Genomic DNA, 23,049 nt, shown 5'->3' with positions numbered 1-23,049 from the left:
GGGAGGCTGGAAGCAATCCACAGCAGATGATACAGCTGCTCTGTGGTTCCAAGACTATACTTATCTACTTTTCAGCTCTCTCCTCTGGGAGAAGCCCTGAGGAGAGATGCTGACTGACTGGAGATGGGGGCGGGGCACAGAACTACACATCATTAGGCCCCGCTCTCTCACAGGGAATTCCACGGGTCGATTGTGAGGGGTGGGACCAATATTGTGTGTTTTGTATAGAAACACGTCATGTTGGCCCCGCGTCCTCCCTGTTTACTCGCGATTCATGGTTTTAACATCCTCACAGTGCCCGCTTTGTTAGGTAGTGGACAGTGGATGCGGAAGTACCATCTACTCTTCCTTGGGTGTGGGGGACTGCCTGCAAATTCAGGGGTCTCCCGCAACTTCTGGGAGAGTAGGCAAATATGCCCAAGACCCACACCGGCAGATGAGAGTCCAGAGGAGGCGTGAGGTCACAGCTGGGGTCCTGGTGAGTGTAGAATCAGTTATAGTTCTCCAGGAGGAAGAGACTTGCAGCCAAACAGACAGGAACCGGAACATGAAGCGGAGCTCTGCTATTACACCACTGCTAGGCTACTGGGTGCCAGACTGTAGATAGACAGTAATTAGTTAGACAATGTCTAGATCGACCCCAGATGTTAGACAGTCAATAGATCGACAGATACAAAAGGTCAACAGGTACAAAAGGTTGACACACTAAAGGTCGACCTGTAAGAAGGTCGACAGGTACAAATGGTCGACAGGGTCAAAAGGTCGACATGAAAATGGTTGACACAAAAATGATCGATACTTTTTTTTTTTTTTTTTTAAGGTTAGGCACTTAAGATGATCCAGTGTCCAACGTCATTCCCTACCATCAAACGTCATTCCCTGCCATCCAAGTGGGCATGGAGGGGAAACAAATCCATGTGGCGAGCGAAGCGAGCCACCGTGCCCGCAGCGTGGCGAGCGAAGCAAGCCCGCAAGAGGCCGAATGGTATTTACGCAAAAAAATTACCCGTCGACCATTGTCGTGTCGACCATTTTCATGTCGACATTTTGACCCTGTTGACCATTTGTACCCGTCGACCTTTAGTGTGTCGACCTTTTGTACCTGTCGACCTTTTGTACCTGTCGATCTATTAGCTGTCTAACATCTGGGGTCGATCTAGAAATTGTCTATCTAAATGACTGTCTATCTCTTATACCACACCTTAGGCTACTCCCCAAACCAGCCTATTTGTTCCAATACTGTCAGTTTGATTTTCATTGCCATTTATGTATTTTACATTTTTTGGCAGTTTAGATTTCTTTCAATACCAACCAGTTTCTTAAGCTTCTATATTTACTTAGCTTATTTGCATTTTTGTGTTACTTTCCTTGGTTTTATTTAATGCTTTCTCACTATCTCCTAATTTTGAAAATGTAAAGGCTGTGGTTTTTCCAGTGACACTACTAATACTTTCTAATTTAGTCACTATAATTCTTTTATTTAAAAAGTTGTAAATTAACCTGTGTTCAATATATTTTGATACTTCAATAGCCCTACTTCGATAACATACCCACCAACATTCTATACCCAAACAATAATTTACAGATTTAGTAGCATTTTACACTTGTGACTTTAGAGGCAGACTGGTGGAGTGCAAGCAAACATAGGTCAAGTACATTAAGGGCTTGTATGCATAATTGCGACTGAGGTAGACCTGGATCCAAACACCTGTCAGGAGCCATATCTCTTGCAGATGCTGGAGAGCTGGTGCAAATACATGCACTGATGGGGATGATAATGATGATGACTATCGGCACCACATTATATGAAGTAACATCCATCTATTCAAATATTTAATTGATATCGACATTTGAGCCACAGCATGCAATGATTTTTTACAGGGGAAAATAAAACACCTTTGTATTTGATTCAGTTTGACTTAATTTAATTGAAATTAATTTGAATTTGTTATTTGTATTTAATTATTTTATGCATTGTGAATATGACTTTCAAATGTATTAATGACACTATCCAGATACTATTTCTGTTGTGCATATGACCCATTATTATATTGTGTAGAAATAGGGTTGTGTGGCCTGCACAATTATTATTAAACCTATCAAGCCACATCTCTTTGCTATACTTGTTTCTCCAGACATAAATCTATGCTAGTGCTGTAAAACTGAACGCAGCGAGAGGTGTGTCTGACTAAGCATATGCGCTGTTCACAAATGTGTCTTTTACTGTCAATGTCCAAGATGTAGCTTCATCTTTACATCAGCACAAGAGTGTCCAGGGAATAAACATATTATTCTAAACACTTTAGCTAATCTATATATGTATTCGATTTTGTGATAGTATTTTCCACTGACGAAAATAAAGAGCAAATACCAAGCAGAAAGAACAATCAAACTGTACTGAAAGTGTACTGAAATATTCTTTATTAGCGCTATAAAAAACCAAATAAAATAGTTAAAAGATAATGAAAACGTTAATATTTCCAATAAAAACCCAGAGCACTGTCACTAATGCATGCATATAAAAAGTGCTAGGGGTTACATAAAAGTTTTCAGAATAATATTTTGAGACTATCTAAAAAGAATAATTAATTAGAAATTCACTGATTAACAGAAAGCGGACCCTCTGCTAGATACTTGTATATTGGCATAAATGAGATTGTTGCATGTGAGACGTATTATATCCCTGTTTCTACATGACTTAGAGAAGATAGACAAGTGTATAATTTGCGACTTCCTGTCTGTGAGCAAGGAGTTTAATCTGCTGTATATTTATTTCTTCTCGCATCCTATGACTTTAAAATCCTACCATAAAACAATAAGCTACAAGGTATTTCTGAACTCACTGTGACTTCCATGTAACTCATTACATGGAAAAATGCTATGTGGCAGGTGTTTTCTTACAAAGGCAATGCTAAAAATATGACTTTATAAAATTTATGCTTTCTGTCCTCGTTTCTTGTCTTTGTAAAACAGACTGCTAAGCAACACTACCTAATGTATTCAGAATATTTTAGGGTTTTTTGGTTATTTTCATAGACATGTGTACAGGGTTGAAATCAGGGCAGTATGGAGGGTACCTGTATATATGGCCTGTACTAGCCTGGGAACCCAGACTAATGAGGGGGCCTCCACCTACAGATGATGCCTAGCTCAAGCCTTCCAGCTGGGAGCAGCCACACCTCCAATGGTGTGGCTGTGTCCCCTGCACATGTAAAGAGAGGTCCGGTATTTGCAATGGGACATGGCCCCATCTTATGTCCTGGCAGTACTACATATGTTAAAATTTGGAAGATTACTTTTATGGCAAAGACTGCTGGAAAAAGAGGAACAGTTTACCAGGTCAATTATGCTTTATGATATAAACATTTAATATTATGCAATCATTCTTCATTCAGTATTGTAGACCCTGCAATTATATATAATTGTGTTATGGTAATTATAATAGTAGCAATGATTATCTCAGTAAAATTGTAATGTCAGAGCTGCTTCACTAATAGTCTGCACTCAAGATTTCTATGTTCAGCTCTCCATACACATGTCGCAGGGTCTCAGAGTCGAGAGTTGCTATCACTTTCCTTGAGCCTGCTCTGCTTGGAGTGCACTTCTCTTCCCAAGTCACTGATGTGTTTCCTGGGATTTCTCTGAAAAATAAATCATACGCATTAAGGTTATCATATGCTCATACAAACACGTGTCCAAAATGGTTCCGGTAAGAGAGCCTTGCTTAATCAACAACCAAATTCCTTCATTGCCACATTAATGTTCCATTTTTGGTTTTCCAGTATTGGTTATTATGACAGAACTATTGGATAAGGTGCAGTCTGGTGCAGACTCCATTCTTAGTGCAGAGGCGGTCTCTAGGACCTGCCTGAGCTCAGTGAGAGGTCTAAACTCTGACATGCGCTACAGCACATGCGCGACATCTCTGCACGTTTTTCTCCCTGGTATTTGTGCTGATTGTACAGTACGTCATTCCAAGACTCTCCAACATACTAGCTGTGAGGAGCCTATACAAACACAGCAAGTACACTATGGGGCTGATTCAGCAAGGATCGCTATTGCAATTGGAATAGCGATTACGCAAGAAGTCTCACTGCGAAGATATGGTAATGATTGTGATCGCACTGCCATACGCAGCCTAACATAAGGATGCCCACTTTACTTTACACACATCCGTAATGCTTAGCAAAATTGCGAAACCATCAGTAACATTGAGTACCATCACAGCCTCACGCACACTTGCACAAGGTCTGATCTTACTCAGAAATTGCTAACCTCATCACACGCAGTGGAAGACCAAGCTGCGTCTGGCATTGCAGTGGCTAATTTATGCACACCCCTACAACAGCGTTCAAACACACTGGCATGCCTGCGTTTCGCCGACCAGCCCCCCAATCACTCTGCGATGTGTCTGCGTAGTCACTACAATTGCAGTCCCGCTTGCAGTGGAGTGTTCTCGCACACGCAATGTGATGTATGCACAGAACGCAACAATTGGCTAATTGGCAATAGCGATCCTTGCTGAATCAGCCCTTATATCACCACTGTTAAAGTGTGTAGGCATATTGCTAATATCCGCTAACATTCGACAGTTATACCTGTCATATCCCTTTATCTTATGCTACTTGTTGTTCTAACTGGTTCAGTAAACATAAGAACTAGTTATGCTATACCACTTGTGTGTATTAACTGTCACCGTGTTTCCCCGATAATAAGACACTGTCTTATTTTTTTTTTGGTTCCAAAAAACACCATAGGGCTTATTTTCGGGGTAGGTCTTATTTTAACTAACATTGACAGCAGTTCCCCTTATGCAGGCCCCCCTGCAGCCGTGCCCCTTATGCAGGCCCCCCTGTAGCAGTGCCCCTTATGCAGGCCACCCTGTAGCAGTGCCCCTTATGCAGGCCCCCCTGTAGCAGTGCCCCTTATGCAGGCCCCCCCTGTAGCAGTGTCCCTTATGCAGGCCCCCCCCTGTAGCAGTGCCCCTTATGCAGGCCCCCCCTGTAGCAGTGCCCCTTATGCAGGCCCCCCCCTATAGCAGTGTCCCTTATGCAGGCCCACCCCTGTAGCAGTGTCCCTTATGCAGGCCCCCCCCTGTAGCAGTGCCCCTTATGCAGGCCCCCCTGTAGCAGTGTCCCTTATGCAGGCCCCCCCCTGTAGCAGTGCCTCTTATGCAGGCCCCCCCCCTGTAGCAGTGTCCTTTATGCATGCCCCCCCCTGTAGCAGTGCCCCTTATGCAGGCCCCCCCCTGTAGCAGTGTCCCTTATGCAGGCCCACCCCTGTAGCAGTGTCCCTTATGCAGGCCCCCCCCTGTAGCAGTGCCCCTTATGCAGGCCCCCCTGTAGCAGTGTCCCTTATGCAGGCCCCCCCCTGTAGCAGTGCCTCTTATGCAGGCCCCCCCCCTGTAGCAGTGTCCTTTATGCATGCCCCCCCCCTGTAGCAGTGCCCCTTATGCAGCCTCCCTTGTGTAGCAGTGCCCCTTATGCAGGCCCCCTTATTGCAGTGCAAGTACGGTACTTACATGAGTCGCCGCCGTCCGGGATGTCCCTCTCACTTGCGCGCTGACTGGATCTAATATGATCCAGCAGGCGCAGCCGCACAGGATCCTCAGCGCGCGGGTGACGTCGTGACGTCACCCGCGCACTGCATGACTGGGAACGCTGGTCTCTGCAGCGTTCCCAGCTCAAAAAGAGAATAAGGTAGGTCTTATTTTCGGGGTAGGGCTTATTTTAGACCGGGCTACAAAAGTAAGGGTAGGGCTTATTTTCAGGGTAGGTCTTATTATCGGGGAAACACGGCACCAGCACCAAACAACTGAGCAACACACTTAGGGGGATCTATTCAACATATTAATTATCTATCTAACACATCCGAGTGGACCCCGATAATTAACTTTCCTACTTGAGGCGAGCAACGGAGCAATTCATAATATTGTATTTTCAAAGCTTGATGAATTCTGTCCCCATACTAGTGTATGGGAACAATAGGCCATTCCGGTAAGCAGGAGATATCTGTGATATCTCCTGCTTTACCCTTTTGATGTCCCAAAAACTTAATTTCTACAATTGCATGTAGCTTTTGTAGAAATTAAGTGATGATGAATAGAACCCTTAACATTTTATATACTTTGGCCAAGTGTATTCCCTCCTGGTGGGTAAATTGTCAGGAGGACTAGTACATCCAATACCACTGCTGATCACAGCACTGTTACACAGTTCTGCTACTGGGTTATGGGTCCGTAAGTCTCAAGATAATAGGCTCTGGATCCCCCATACACTTACCGATAATCTGGTAATAAAAACACCTTGACTAAGACTCATATACAGACCATAAAATGCTGATTTGCACCACTCTTTTTATTTGTGCACGTTGTCCTCGAAATAGCATTTCAAGATGTACCGTATGCCTGTTTTCTGTGTTTTGGAAACTTAGGGCCTAATTCAGCAGTGCATGATATATATATATATTAGGGGTGTGCACCGGCCACTTTTCGTGTTTTGTGTTTTGGTTTTGGATCTGGATCTTTCTTCGTGTTTTGGATCTGGATTGGTTTTGCCAAAACCACCCTTCCGTGTTTTGGGTTCTGGGTTTTGTGTTTTGGATCTGTATTTTTTTGAAAAAAAGCATAAAAACAGCTAAAATCACAGAATTTGTAGGTTTTTCTGCTCCTATGCTATTATTAACCTCAATAACCTTAATTTCCACTCATTTCCAGTCTATTCTGAATACCTCACACCTCACAATAGTGTTTTTATGTCCAAAAGGTTGCACCGAGGTAGCTGGATGACTATGCTAAGCGACACGAGTGGGCGGCACAAACACGTGACCCATCTAGGCGTGAAACTGCAGTGGCAGACAGGATGGCATTGAAAAACTAGGCCCCAAACTGTACATAATGCAAAGAAAAAAAAGAGGTGCAAGATGGAATTGTCCTTGGGCCCTCCCACCCACCCTTATATTGTATAAACAGGACATGCACACTTTAACAAACCAATCATTTCAGCGCCAGGGTCTGCCACACAACTGTGGCTGAAATGATTGGTTCGTTTGGGCCCCCACAAAACAAGCTGGCAATTAATCTGTCCCTGCACAAACTGGCTCTACGGAGGCAAGAAGTCGTCCTCATCCTCCTCATCCACAGATTCCTCACCCTCTTCAGTGTTATGTACATCCTCATCCTCACAGAGTATTAATTCGTCCCTGCTGGAACCACAGGTCCCTCTGTACGTTCTGGAGGCTGGTCTCCCTGGAAGAGTTGATCATTCATTTTATGAACATCATCTTCTCCACATTTTGTGGAAGCAACCTCCTACGCCTTTCGCTAACAAGGTTCCCGGCTGCACTAAACACTCTTTCGGAGTACACACTGGAGGGGGGGCAACTCAGGTAAAATAGAGCCAGTTTGTACAGGGACCTCCAAATTGCTTCTTTTTCCTGCCAGTACAGGTACGGACTGTCTGACATGCCTACTTGGATGCTGTCACCGATGTAATCCTTTAACAGACAGACGCACGCTTGTCGCTGCTGCTTTGAGGATTCAAGTGCGGCTACAGCCCACACAATTCACAAAGACAGAAAAAAAAAAAGAATATTTTTATTGTTTGTGGAGCACACTTTGAGGGTTACACCACCCTCTAACAGACAGACGCACGCTTGTCGCTGCTGCTTTGAGGATGCAAGTGCGGCTACAGCCCACACAATTCACAAAGACAGAAAAAAGAAGAAGAATATTTTTATTCTTTGTGTAGCACACTTTGAGGGTGTCACCACCCTTTAACAGACAGATGCACGCTTGTCGCTGCTGCTTTAAGGATGCAGGTGCGGCTACAGCCCACACATTTCACAAAGACCGAAAAAAAAAGAACAATATTTTAATTGTTTGTGTAGCACACTTTGAGGGTGTCACCACCCTTTAACAGACAGACGTACGCTTGTCGCTGCTGCTTTAAGGATGCAGGTGCGGCTACAGCCCACACATTTCACAAAGACCGAAAAAAAAGAACAATATTTTAATTGTTTGTGTAGAACACTTTGAGGGTGTCACCACCCTTTAACAGACAGACGCACGCTTGTCGCTGCTGCTTTAAGGATGCAGGTGCGGCTACAGCCCACACAATTCACAAAGACAGAAAAAATAACAATATTTTAATTGTTTGTGTAGCACACTTTGAGGGTGTCACCACCCTTTAACAGACAGACGCACGCTTGTCGCTGCTGCTTTGAGGATGCAAGTGTGGCTACATCGCACACAAGTCACAAACACATTAAAAAAAATATTTTGATTTTTTGGAGCACTTTGAGAGTTACAACACCCTTTAACAGACAGACGCACGCTTGTCGCTGCTGCTTTGAGGATGCAAGTGCGGCTACAGCCCACACAATTCACAAAGACAGAAAAAAAAAGAACAATATTTTAATTGTTTGTGTAGCACACTTTGAGGGTGTCACCACCCTTTAACAGACAGACGCACGCTTGTCGCTGCTGCTTTAAGGATGCAGGTGCGGCTACAGCCCACACAATTCACAAAGACAGAAAAAAGAAGAATATATTTATTGTTTGTGTAGCACACTTTGAGGGTGTCACCACCCTTTAACAGACAGACGCACGCTTGTCGCTGCTGCTTTGAGGATGCAAGTGCGGCTACATCGCACACAAGTCACAAACACATAAAAAAATAGTTTTTTATTTTTTGGAGCACTTTGAGAGTTACACCACCCTTTAACAGACAGACGCACGCTTGTCGCTGCTGCTTTAAGGATGCAGGTGCGGCTACAGCCCACACATTTCACAAAGACCGAAAAAAAAGAACAATATTTTAATTGTTTGTGTAGAACACTTTGAGGGTGTCACCACCCTTTAACAGACAGACGCACGCTTGTCGCTGCTGCTTTAAGGATGCAGGTGCGGCTACAGCCCACACATTTCACAAAGACAGAAAAAAAAATAACAATATTTTAATTGTTTGTGTAGCACACTTTGAGGGTGTCACCACCCTTTAACAGACAGACGCACGCTTGTCGCTGCTGCTTTGAGGATGCAGGTGGAATCTAGACGGGATTTGGAACCGAGGACACACTACCTCCATCAATTGTCTAAATCCCACTGCACTAATGTCGGATACCGGACGCACGTCTAACACCAACATAGCAGTCAAGGCCTCAGTTATACGTTTTGCTTCAGGATGACTGCTGTCGTACTTCATCCTCATCGCTAGGGACTGTTGGAGGGTCAATTGTTTAGTAAAAGTAGTGATGTTCCTACTTCCTCTCTGGGATGATGAACAACTCCCAGCAGCAGCAACAGCACTAGTAGGAAGTGGTTCTTGATCTTTCCCTATTTTATTTTTATCAGAGAAAGTTTGGTCCTCCATTTATGTTATATTGATATATATACGTGCGGCTAAAGCGCACACAAACACAGAAAATATTTTTTTATTTTTGCTGGAGAGTAGTGCACTTTGTGGGTTACACCACCCTTTAAGAAATGAGCCAGCCGGCTCTTTACTTATGGGACACAGGCGCACGCTTGGCGCTGCTCCTTTGTTGATGCACGTGCAGCCACAGTGCACACAAGTCACAAACACAGAAAATATATATTTTTTTGGTTTGGAGTGTACTTTGGGGGTTACAGAACCCTTTAACGGTCAAGCCAGCCGGCCCTTTACTTATGACACAGGCGCACGCTTGGCACTACTTTGTTGATGCACGTGCGGCTACTGCGCACACAATTCACAAACACAGAAAATAATTTTTTTTTTGGTTTGGACTGGAGTGTACTTTCGGGGGTTACAGCACCCTTTAACGGTCAAGCCAGCCGGCCCTTTACTTATGACACAGGCGCACACTTGGCACTACTTTGTTGATGCACGTGCGGCTACTGCGCACACAATTCACAAACACAGAAAATAATTTTTTTTCGGTTTGGACTGGAGTGTACTTTGGGGGTTACAGCACCCTTTAACGGTCAAGCCAGCCGGCCCTTTACTTATGACACAGGCGCACGCTTGGCACTACTTTGTTGATGCACGTGCGGCTACTGCGCACACAATTCACAAACACAGAAAATAATTTTTTTTTTGGTTTGGACTGGAGTGTACTTTCGGGGGTTACAGCACCCTTTAACGGTCAAGCCAGCCGGCCCTTTACTTATGACACAGGCGCACGTTTGGCACTACTTTGTTGATGCACGTGCGGCTACTGCGCACACAATTCACAAACACAGAAAATAATTTTTTTTTTGGTTTGGACTGGAGTGTACTTTCGGGGGTTACAGCACCCTTAACGGTCAAGCCAGCCGGCCCTTTACTTATGACACAGGCGCACGCTTGGCACTACTTTGTTGATGCACGTGCGGCTACTGCGCACACAATTCACAAACACAGAAAATAATTTTTTTTTTGGTTTGGACTGGAGTGTACTTTCGGGGGTTACAGCACCCTTAACGGTCAAGCCAGCCGGCCCTTTACTTATGACACAGGCGCACGCTTGGCACTACTTTGTTGATGCACGTGCGGCTACTGCGCACACAATTCACAAACACAGAAAATAATTTTTTTTTTGGTTTGGACTGGAGTGTACTTTCGGGGGTTACAGCACCCTTAACGGTCAAGCCAGCCGGCCCTTTACTTATGACACAGGCGCATGCTTGGCACTACTTTGTTGATGCACGTGCGGCTACTGCGCACACAATTCACAAACACAGAAAATAATTTTTTTTTTGGTTTGGACTGGAGTGTACTTTCGGGGGTTACAGCACCCTTAACGGTCAAGCCAGCCGGCCCTTTACTTATGACACAGGCGCACGCTTGGCACTACTTTGTTGATGCACGTGCGGCTACTGCGCACACAATTCACAAACACAGAAAATAATTATTTTTTTGGTTTGGACTGGAGTGTACTTTCGGGGGTTACAGCACCCTTAACGGTCAAGCCAGCCGGCCCTTTACTTATGACACAGGCGCACACTTGGCACTACTTTGTTGATGCACGTGCGGCTACTGCGCACACAATTCACAAACACAGAAAATAATTTTTTTTTGGTTTGGACTGGAGTGTACTTTCAGGGGTTACAGCACCCTTTAACGGTCAAGCCAGCCGGCCCTTTACTTATGACACAGGCGCACGCTTGGCACTACTTTGTTGATGCACGTGCGGCTACTGCGCACACAATTCACAAACACAGAAAATAATTTTTTTTTGGTTTGGACTGGAGTGTACTTTCGGGGGTTACAGCACCCTTTAACGGTCAAGCCAGCCGGCCCTTTACTTATGACACAGGCGCACTCTTGGCACTACTTTGTTGATGCACGTGCGGCTACTGCGCACACAATTCACAAACACAGAAAATAATTTTTTTTTAGGTTTGGACTGGAGTGTACTTTCGGGGGTTACAGCACCCTTAACGGTCAAGCCAGCCGGCCCTTTACTTATGACACAGGCGCACGCTTGGCACTACTTTGTTGATGCACGTGCGGCTACTGCGCACACAATTCACAAACACAGAAAATAATTTTTTTTTTGGTTTGGACTGGAGTGTACTTTCGGGGGTTACAGCACCCTTAACGGTCAAGCCAGCCGGCCCTTTACTTATGACACAGGCGCACGCTTGGCACTACTTTGTTGATGCACGTGCGGCTACTGCGCACACAATTCACAAACACAGAAAATAATTTTTTTTTTGGTTTGGACTGGAGTGTACTTTCGGGGGTTACAGCACCCTTTAACGGTCAAGCCAGCCGGCCCTTTACTTATGACACAGGCGCACACTTGGCACTACTTTGTTGATGCACGTGCGGCTACTGCGCACACAATTCACAAACACAGAAAATAATTTTTTTTCGGTTTGGACTGGAGTGTACTTTGGGGGTTACAGCACCCTTTAACGGTCAAGCCAGCCGGCCCTTTACTTATGACACAGGCGCACGCTTGGCACTACTTTGTTGATGCACGTGCGGCTACTGCGCACACAATTCACAAACACAGAAAATAATTTTTTTTTTGGTTTGGACTGGAGTGTACTTTCGGGGGTTACAGCACCCTTTAACGGTCAAGCCAGCCGGCCCTTTACTTATGACACAGGCGCACGTTTGGCACTACTTTGTTGATGCACGTGCGGCTACTGCGCACACAATTCACAAACACAGAAAATAATTTTTTTTTTGGTTTGGACTGGAGTGTACTTTCGGGGGTTACAGCACCCTTAACGGTCAAGCCAGCCGGCCCTTTACTTATGACACAGGCGCACGCTTGGCACTACTTTGTTGATGCACGTGCGGCTACTGCGCACACAATTCACAAACACAGAAAATAATTTTTTTTTTGGTTTGGACTGGAGTGTACTTTCGGGGGTTACAGCACCCTTAACGGTCAAGCCAGCCGGCCCTTTACTTATGACACAGGCGCACGCTTGGCACTACTTTGTTGATGCACGTGCGGCTACTGCGCACACAATTCACAAACACAGAAAATAATTTTTTTTTTGGTTTGGACTAGAGTGTACTTTCGGGGGTTACAGCACCCTTAACGGTCAAGCCAGCCGGCCCTTTACTTATGACACAGGCGCATGCTTGGCACTACTTTGTTGATGCACGTGCGGCTACTGCGCACACAATTCACAAACACAGAAAATAATTTTTTTTTTGGTTTGGACTGGAGTGTACTTTCGGGGGTTACAGCACCCTTAACGGTCAAGCCAGCCGGCCCTTTACTTATGACACAGGCGCACGCTTGGCACTACTTTGTTGATGCACGTGCGGCTACTGCGCACACAATTCACAAACACAGAAAATAATTATTTTTTTGGTTTGGACTGGAGTGTACTTTCGGGGGTTACAGCACCCTTAACGGTCAAGCCAGCCGGCCCTTTACTTATGACACAGGCGCACACTTGGCACTACTTTGTTGATGCACGTGCGGCTACTGCGCACACAATTCACAAACACAGAAAATAATTTTTTTTTGGTTTGGACTGGAGTGTACTTTCAGGGGTTACAGCACCCTTTAACGGTCAAGCCAGCCAGCCCTTTACTTATGACACAGGCGCACGCTTGGCACTACTTTGTTGATGCACGTGCGGCTACTGCGCACACAATTCACAAACACAGAAAATAATTTTTTTTTGGTTTGGACTGGAGTGTACTTTCGGGGGTTACAGCACCCTTTAACGGTCAAGCCAGCCGGCCCTTTACTTATGACACAGGCGCACTCTTGGCACTACTTTGTTGATGCACGTGCGGCTACTGCGCACACAATTCACAAACACAGAAAATAATTTTTTTTTAGGTTTGGACTGGAGTGTACTTTCGGGGGTTACAGCACCCTTAACGGTCAAGCCAGCCGGCCCTTTACTTATGACACAGGCGCACGCTTGGCACTACTTTGTTGATGCACGTGCGGCTACTGCGCACACAATTCACAAACACAGAAAATAATTTTTTTTTTGGTTTGGACTGGAGTGTACTTTCGGGGGTTACAGCACCCTTAACGGTCAAGCCAGCCGGCCCTTTACTTATGACACAGGCGCACGCTTGGCACTACTTTGTTGATGCACGTGCGGCTACTGCGCACACAATTCACAAACACAGAAAATAATTTTTTTTTTGGTTTGGACTGGAGTGTACTTTCGGGGGTTACAGCACCCTTAACGGTCAAGCCAGCCGGCCCTTTACTTATGACACAGGCGAACGCTTGACACTACTTTGTTGATGCACGTGCGGCTACTGCGCACACAATTCACAAACACAGAAAATAATTTTTTTTTGGTTTGGACTGGAGTGTACTTTCAGGGGTTACAGCACCCTTTAACGGTCAAGCCAGCCGGCCCTTTACTTATGACACAGGCGCACGCTTGGCACTACTTTGTTGATGCACGTGCGGCTACTGCGCACACAATACACAAACACACAAAATAATTTTTTTTTGGTTTGGACTGGAGTGTACTTTCGGGGGTTACAGCACCCTTTAATGGTCAAGCCAGCCGGCCCTTTACTTATGACACAGGGGCACTCTTGGCACTACTTTGTTGATGCACGTGCGGCTACTGCGCACACAATTCACAAACACAGAAAATAATTTTTTTTTAGGTTTGGACTGGAGTGTACTTTCGGGGGTTACAGCACCCTTAACGGTCAAGCCAGCCGGCCCTTTACTTATGACACAGGCGCACGCTTGGCACTACTTTGTAGATGCACGTGCGGCTACTGCGCACACAATTCACAAACACAGAAAATAATTTTTTTTTGGTTTGGACTGGAGTGTACTTTCGGGGGTTACAGCACCCTTTAACGGTCAAGCCAGCCGGCCCTTTACTTATGACACAGGCGCACGCTTGGCACTACTTTGTTGATGCACGTGCGGCTACTGCGCACACAATTCACAAACACAGAAAATAATTTTTTTTTAGGTTTGGACTGGAGTGTACTTTCGGGGGTTACAGCACCCTTAACGGTCAAGCCAGCCGGCCCTTTACTTATGACACAGGCGCACGCTTGGCACTACTTTGTTGATGCACGTGCGGCTACTGCGCACACAATTCACAAACACAGAAAATAATTTTTTTTTTGGTTTGGACTGGAGTGTACTTTCGGGGGTTACAGCACCCTTAACGGTCAAGCCAGCTGGCCCTTTACTTATGACACAGGCGCACGCTTGGCACTACTTTGTTGATGCACGTGCGGCTACTGCGCACACAATTCACAAACACAGAAAATAATTTTTTTTTTGGTTTGGACTGGAGTGTACTTTCGGGGGTTACAGCACCCTTAACGGTCAAGCCAGCCGGCCCTTTACTTATGACACAGGCGCACGCTTGGCACTACTTTGTTGATGCACGTGCGGCTACTGCGCACACAATTCACAAACACAGAAAATAATTTTTTTTTTGGTTTGGACTGGAGTGTACTTTCGGGGGTTACAGCACCCTTAACGGTCAAGCCAGCCGGCCCTTTACTTATGACACAGGCGCATGCTTGGCACTACTTTGTTGATGCACGTGCGGCTACTGCGCACACAATTCACAAACACAGAAAATAATTTTTTTTTTGGTTTGGACTGGAGTGTACTTTCGGGGGTTACAGCACCCTTAACGGTCAAGCCAGCCGGCCCTTTACTTATGACACAGGCGCACGCTTGGCACTACTTTGTTGATGCACGTGCGGCTACTGCGCACACAATTCACAAACACAGAAAATAATTATTTTTTTGGTTTGGACTGGAGTGTACTTTCGGGGGTTACAGCACCCTTAACGGTCAAGCCAGCCGGCCCTTTACTTATGACACAGGCGCACACTTGGCACTACTTTGTTGATGCACGTGCGGCTACTGCGCACACAATTCACAAACACAGAAAATAATTTTTTTTTGGTTTGGACTGGAGTGTACTTTCAGGGGTTACAGCACCCTTTAACGGTCAAGCCAGCCGGCCCTTTACTTATGACACAGGCGCACGCTTGGCACTACTTTGTTGATGCACGTGCGGCTACTGCGCACACAATTCACAAACACAGAAAATAATTTTTTTTTGGTTTGGACTGGAGTGTACTTTCGGGGGTTACAGCACCCTTTAACGGTCAAGCCAGCCGGCCCTTTACTTATGACACAGGCGCACTCTTGGCACTACTTTGTTGATGCACGTGCGGCTACTGCGCACACAATTCACAAACACAGAAAATAATTTTTTTTTAGGTTTGGACTGGAGTGTACTTTCGGGGGTTACAGCACCCTTAACGGTCAAGCCAGCCGGCCCTTTACTTATGACACAGGCGCACGCTTGGCACTACTTTGTTGATGCACGTGCGGCTACTGCGCACACAATTCACAAACACAGAAAATAATTTTTTTTTTGGTTTGGACTGGAGTGTACTTTCGGGGGTTACAGCACCCTTAACGGTCAAGCCAGCCGGCCCTTTACTTATGACACAGGCGCACGCTTGGCACTACTTTGTTGATGCACGTGCGGCTACTGCGCACACAATTCACAAACACAGAAAATAATTTTTTTTTTGGTTTGGACTGGAGTGTACTTTCGGGGGTTACAGCACCCTTTAACGGTCAAGCCAGCCGGCCCTTTACTTATGACACAGGCGCACACTTGGCACTACTTTGTTGATGCACGTGCGGCTACTGCGCACACAATTCACAAACACAGAAAATAATTTTTTTTCGGTTTGGACTGGAGTGTACTTTGGGGGTTACAGCACCCTTTAACGGTCAAGCCAGCCGGCCCTTTACTTATGACACAGGCGCACGCTTGGCACTACTTTGTTGATGCACGTGCGGCTACTGCGCACACAATTCACAAACACAGAAAATAATTTTTTTTTTGGTTTGGACTGGAGTGTACTTTCGGGGGTTACAGCACCCTTTAACGGTCAAGCCAGCCGGCCCTTTACTTATGACACAGGCGCACGTTTGGCACTACTTTGTTGATGCACGTGCGGCTACTGCGCACACAATTCACAAACACAGAAAATAATTTTTTTTTTGGTTTGGACTGGAGTGTACTTTCGGGGGTTACAGCACCCTTAACGGTCAAGCCAGCCGGCCCTTTACTTATGACACAGGCGCACGCTTGGCACTACTTTGTTGATGCACGTGCGGCTACTGCGCACACAATTCACAAACACAGAAAATAATTTTTTTTTTGGTTTGGACTGGAGTGTACTTTCGGGGGTTACAGCACCCTTAACGGTCAAGCCAGCCGGCCCTTTACTTATGACACAGGCGCACGCTTGGCACTACTTTGTTGATGCACGTGCGGCTACTGCGCACACAATTCACAAACACAGAAAATAATTTTTTTTTTGGTTTGGACTGGAGTGTACTTTCGGGGGTTACAGCACCCTTAACGGTCAAGCCAGCCGGCCCTTTACTTATGACACAGGCGCATGCTTGGCACTACTTTGTTGATGCACGTGCGGCTACTGCGCACACAATTCACAAACACAGAAAATAATTTTTTTTTTGGTTTGGACTGGAGTGTACTTTCGGGGGTTACAGCACCCTTAACGGTCAAGCCAGCCGGCCCTTTACTTATGACACAGGCGCACGCTTGGCACTACTTTGTTGATGCACGTGCGGCTACTGCGCACACAATTCACAAACACAGAAAATAATTATTTTTTTGGTTTGGACTGGAGTGTACTTTCGGGGGTTACAGCACCCTTAACGGTCAAGCCAGCCGGCCCTTTACTTATGACACAGGCGCACACTTGGCACTACTTTGTTGATGCACGTGCGGCTACTGCGCACACAATTCACAAACACAGAAAATAATTTTTTTTTGGTTTGGACTGGAGTGTACTTTCAGGGGTTACAGCACCCTTTAACGGTCAAGCCAGCCGGCCCTTTACTTATGACACAGGCGCACGCTTGGCACTACTTTGTTGATGCACGTGCGGCTACTGCGCACACAATTCACAAACACAGAAAATAATTTTTTTTTGGTTTGGACTGGAGTGTACTTTCGGGGGTTACAGCACCCTTTAACGGTCAAGCCAGCCGGCCCTTTACTTATGACACAGGCGCACTCTTGGCACTACTTTGTTGATGCACGTGCGGCTACTGCGCACACAATTCACAAACACAGAAAATAATTTTTTTTTAGGTTTGGACTGGAGTGTACTTTCGGGGGTTACAGCACCCTTAACGGTCAAGCCAGCCGGCCCTTTACTTATGACACAGGCGCACGCTTGGCACTACTTTGTTGATGCACGTGCGGCTACTGCGCACACAATTCACAAACACAGAAAATAATTTTTTTTTTGGTTTGGACTGGAGTGTACTTTCGGGGGTTACAGCACCCTTAACGGTCAAGCCAGCCGGCCCTTTACTTATGACACAGGCGCACGCTTGGCACTACTTTGTTGATGCACGTGCGGCTACTGCGCACACAATTCACAAACACAGAAAATAATTTTTTTTTTGGTTTGGACTGGAGTGTACTTTCGGGGGTTACAGCACCCTTAACGGTCAAGCCAGCCGGCCCTTTACTTATGACACAGGCGAACGCTTGACACTACTTTGTTGATGCACGTGCGGCTACTGCGCACACAATTCACAAACACAGAAAATAATTTTTTTTTGGTTTGGACTGGAGTGTACTTTCAGGGGTTACAGCACCCTTTAACGGTCAAGCCAGCCGGCCCTTTACTTATGACACAGGCGCACGCTTGGCACTACTTTGTTGATGCACGTGCGGCTACTGCGCACACAATTCACAAACACAGAAAATAATTTTTTTTTGGTTTGGACTGGAGTGTACTTTCGGGGGTTACAGCACCCTTTAATGGTCAAGCCAGCCGGCCCTTTACTTATGACACAGGGGCACTCTTGGCACTACTTTGTTGATGCACGTGCGGCTACTGCGCACACAATTCACAAACACAGAAAATAATTTTTTTTTAGGTTTGGACTGGAGTGTACTTTCGGGGGTTACAGCACCCTTAACGGTCAAGCCAGCCGGCCCTTTACTTATGACACAGGCGCACGCTTGGCACTACTTTGTAGATGCACGTGCGGCTACTGCGCACACAATTCACAAACACAGAAAATAATTTTTTTTTGGTTTGGACTGGAGTGTACTTTCGGGGGTTACAGCACCCTTTAACGGTCAAGCCAGCCGGCCCTTTACTTATGACACAGGCGCACGCTTGGCACTACTTTGTTGATGCACGTGCGGCTACTGCGCACACAATTCACAAACACAGAAAATAATTTTTTTTTAGGTTTGGACTGGAGTGTACTTTCGGGGGTTACAGCACCCTTAACGGTCAAGCCAGCCGGCCCTTTACTTATGACACAGGCGCACGCTTGGCACTACTTTGTTGATGCACGTGCGGCTACTGCGCACACAATTCACAAACACAGAAAATAATTTTTTTTTTGGTTTGGACTGGAGTGTACTTTCGGGGGTTACAGCACCCTTAACGGTCAAGCCAGCCGGCCCTTTACTTATGACACAGGCGCACGCTTGGCACTACTTTGTTGATGCACGTGCGGCTACTGCGCACACAATTCACAAACACAGAAAATAATTTTTTTTTTGGTTTGGACTGGAGTGTACTTTCGGGGGTTACAGCACCCTTAACGGTCAAGCCAGCCGGCCCTTTACTTATGACACAGGCGAACGCTTGACACTACTTTGTTGATGCACGTGCGGCTACTGCGCACACAATTCACAAACACAGAAAATAATTTTTTTTTGGTTTGGACTGGAGTGTACTTTCAGGGGTTACAGCACCCTTTAACGGTCAAGCCAGCCGGCCCTTTACTTATGACACAGGCGCACGCTTGGCACTACTTTGTTGATGCACGTGCGGCTACTGCGCACACAATTCACAAACACAGAAAATAATTTTTTTTTGGTTTGGACTGGAGTGTACTTTCGGGGGTTACAGCACCCTTTAACGGTCAAGCCAGCCGGCCCTTTACTTATGACACAGGGGCACTCTTGGCACTACTTTGTTGATGCACGTGCGGCTACTGCGCACACAATTCACAAACACAGAAAATAATTTTTTTTTAGGTTTGGACTGGAGTGTACTTTCGGGGGTTACAGCACCCTTAACGGTCAAGCCAGCCGGCCCTTTACTTATGACACAGGCGCACGCTTGGCACTACTTTGTTGATGCACGTGCGGCTACTGCGCACACAATTCACAAACACAGAAAATAATTTTTTTTTGGTTTGGACTGGAGTGTACTTTCGGGGGTTACAGCACCCTTTAACGGTCAAGCCAGCCGGCCCTTTACTTATGACACAGGCGCACGCTTGGCACTACTTTGTTGATGCACGTGCGGCTACTGCGCACACAATTCACAAACACAGAAAATAATTTTTTTTTTGGTTTGGACTGGAGTGTACTTTCGGGGGTTACAGCACCCTTAACGGTCAAGCCAGCCGGCCCTTTACTTATGACACAGGCGAACGCTTGACACTACTTTGTTGATGCACGTGCGGCTACTGCGCACACAATTCACAAACACAGAAAATAATTTTTTTTTGGTTTGGACTGGAGTGTACTTTCAGGGGTTACAGCACCCTTTAACGGTCAAGCCAGCCGGCCCTTTACTTATGACACAGGCGCACGCTTGGCACTACTTTGTTGATGCACGTGCGGCTACTGCGCACACAATTCACAAACACAGAAAATAATTTTTTTTTGGTTTGGACTGGAGTGTACTTTCGGGGGTTACAGCACCCTTTAACGGTCAAGCCAGCCGGCCCTTTACTTATGACACAGGGGCACTCTTGGCACTACTTTGTTGATGCACGTGCGGCTACTGCGCACACAATTCACAAACACAGAAAATAATTTTTTTTTAGGTTTGGACTGGAGTGTACTTTCGGGGGTTACAGCACCCTTAACGGTCAAGCCAGCCGGCCCTTTACTTATGACACAGGCGCACGCTTGGCACTACTTTGTTGATGCACGTGCGGCTACTGCGCACACAATTCACAAACACAGAAAATAATTTTTTTTTGGTTTGGACTGGAGTGTACTTTCGGGGGTTACAGCACCCTTTAACGGTCAAGCCAGCCGGCCCTTTACTTATGACACAGGCGCACACTTGGCACTACTTTGTTGATGCACGTGCGGCTACTGCGCACACAATTCACAAACACAGAAAATAATTTTTTTTTAGGTTTGGACTGGAGTGTACTTTCGGGGGTTACAGCACCCTTAACGGTCAAGCCAGCCGGCCCTTTACTTATGACACAGGCGCACGCTTGGCACTACTTTGTTGATGCACGTGCGGCTACTGCGCACACAATTCACAAACACAGAAAATAATTTTTTTTTTGGTTTGGACTGGAGTGTACTTTCGGGGGTTACAGCACCCTTAACGGTCAAGCCAGCCGGCCCTTTACTTATGACACAGGCGCACGCTTGGCACTACTTTGTTGATGCACGTGCAGCTACTGCGCACACAATTCACAAACACAGAAAATATATTATTTTTTTAGCACTTGGGGGGAGCACCCCTGATGGACAGAGCACCCCCTGGACAACACTACAGCACCCCTTTAGGACTGGGACACTGCACAGGACTTTGGAACTGACTGCACAACACAGTCCAGCCAGCCCCTATGGACTTTGAAGTAGTGGACACAGCCCCTATTAACAACAGCAGCACAGCACAACACAGCCAGCCCCTATGGACTTTGAAGTAGTGGACAACAGCAGCACTACACTACACTACACTACACAGCACTAACTCCCACCCTCCCTCTTCACTGTCCACAGCCGAGTGAGAAAATGGCGCCGACGCGGGTACCTTATATAGGATCCAAAACCCGCGAGACTCGGAAGGCGGGATGATGACGTTTTGCCTCGATGTCAGATCCGAGTCAGGCGGGAAAAGTCGAGCCTGACTCGGATCGGACTCGGATCGGGGGGGCTCGGGGGGGTTCGGATTTCAGAAATCCGAACCCGCTCACCCCTAATATATATATATATATATATATATAAGTAAAAAAATCACCGGCTCTTTTGACGTGAGTATAAACATAAATCCTGCTGAGGTGCTCACCCTGGGGCATGTCACCCCTCCATGTATCCTTTTTTCAATAAAGCGGCACTCTCAGCCTTAGGCAAAAAAGATATGCAGTAAAATACTTTTTTGCACAAGTATCTAAGCCTGAGAGCGCCGCTTTATTGAAAAAAAAATAAATAAATAAAAAAAATATATATATATATATATATATATATAATGAAAGAAAAGAGAGCAGTAGTTGTTTTAAGGTGGTGCTCTAATTGTTAAAATAAAACTTTTAGGGCTCTATTTATTATCACTTGTGGCCAGCTCCCAAAAAGAAACATTCCTTATTACCGCAATTCATGGCAATCTTTATTCGCTAAGATGTACCACTGGTGAGTCACCAGGACATGGGCTCCAATAGGAGCCCTTCCCAGCGATTGCAGAGAAGTAATAAAATTGCACTGTGATCAAATTTTTTCCTTTTCTGCCCCCTCAGCTGTGCTACTGCGAATAAAACATTGGACATTGGCGCATGTGTAAGCAGGAGCCACTGGGGTGGGAGGGGCATCACCATCTATTTCGCCTCAGGACACGGGGTAAATTTTTCAAAGGTTGATTTGGCATTTTGAGTGATTTGAGGTGCGATTTTCATTCGATTTGTATTTGATTTTGCTTTTGGGTATTTACTAAAGGCCAAATCGAATTTCAAATATTTTTAGTCAAATCGGCCTCAAATCGACCATCAGAAAAACATTGGTACTTTTACACACAAAACCCTTATTTACTATCATTCGATTTGAAATCGACCTCAAAATCGGACTTCAAATCGAACTTCAAATCACCAAATGAATAGACCTGATGCATGCTTTCGATTTGAGCATGAGCAGGTTGGATTGACACAGATACATGCAGACATCAGTGAGATGCCTGCATGTATATGACTGTAAAAAGTAATGAAACAGTTAAAAGTTTAAAAAAAATTGATGTGAGGTCCCCCCCAGAACACAACCAGCCCCGGACTGTTCAAACCAAGGTCTGGTTGACTAAGTACAGGGAAAAAATTACGTAGGGTCTCCCTGTACTCAGTACAACCAGCACTGAGCTATGGGAAGCAGGGCTGGTTCTGGAATTACAGGGAAAAATTTGCGTAGGGTCTCCCTCGAATTCACAGAACCATCCCTGGACCCTTTCTAATGGGGGACTGATGCCACAGCCAGGGGAACCCTATCATCGGGCCCCCCAGCCACAGCATCAGCCTTGACTGATAGTCAGCCCAGGCCAGGGATCCCTGGGGAGTTGGAGACCCCTGTAAATAAAGGGGTCTCCCTCTCCAGGGCACTCCTAGCCTAGGCTGATAGCCCGGGGCTATCCCCGCCACCCCTGGGCGGTGGGTGGCGGGTTGATTGTGTTAGTGTAGTGTAAAAATAGAAGAATATAAACCTTGTGTTTACAGTAGAACTGCAGGTCCCAGCAAGCCTCCCCCGCATGCTGGTACTTGGAGAACCACAAGTACCAGCATGCGGGGCATTAAGGGCCCACTGGGACCTGTAGTTCACCTGTAAAGAACTGT

General features: G+C 46.0%; 1 protein-coding gene across 1 annotated transcript in view; it reads right to left on the bottom strand.

The window, feature by feature from the left end:
• Nucleotides 1–2,382: 2,382 nt before the first annotated feature.
• F13A1 (coagulation factor XIII A chain) overlaps nucleotides 2,383–23,049 on the bottom strand; it is a 205,196-nt gene continuing 184,529 nt past the window's right edge. The window contains exon 15 of the mRNA XM_088471783.1: nucleotides 2,383–3,641. Within this exon, the coding sequence (XP_088327909.1) occupies nucleotides 3,491–3,641 (151 nt within the window). The 3' untranslated portion in view covers nucleotides 2,383–3,490. The remainder of the gene's footprint in view (nucleotides 3,642–23,049) is intronic.

Source organism: Taudactylus pleione, unplaced genomic scaffold (genome assembly GCF_031769625.1).
Source record: "Taudactylus pleione unplaced genomic scaffold, aTauple2 ptg000116l, whole genome shotgun sequence".
Taxonomy (NCBI): Eukaryota; Metazoa; Chordata; class Amphibia; order Anura; family Myobatrachidae; genus Taudactylus; species Taudactylus pleione.
The sequence above is the reverse complement of the archived record's forward strand: the minus strand, read 5'-3'. Positions and strand labels throughout refer to the sequence as shown.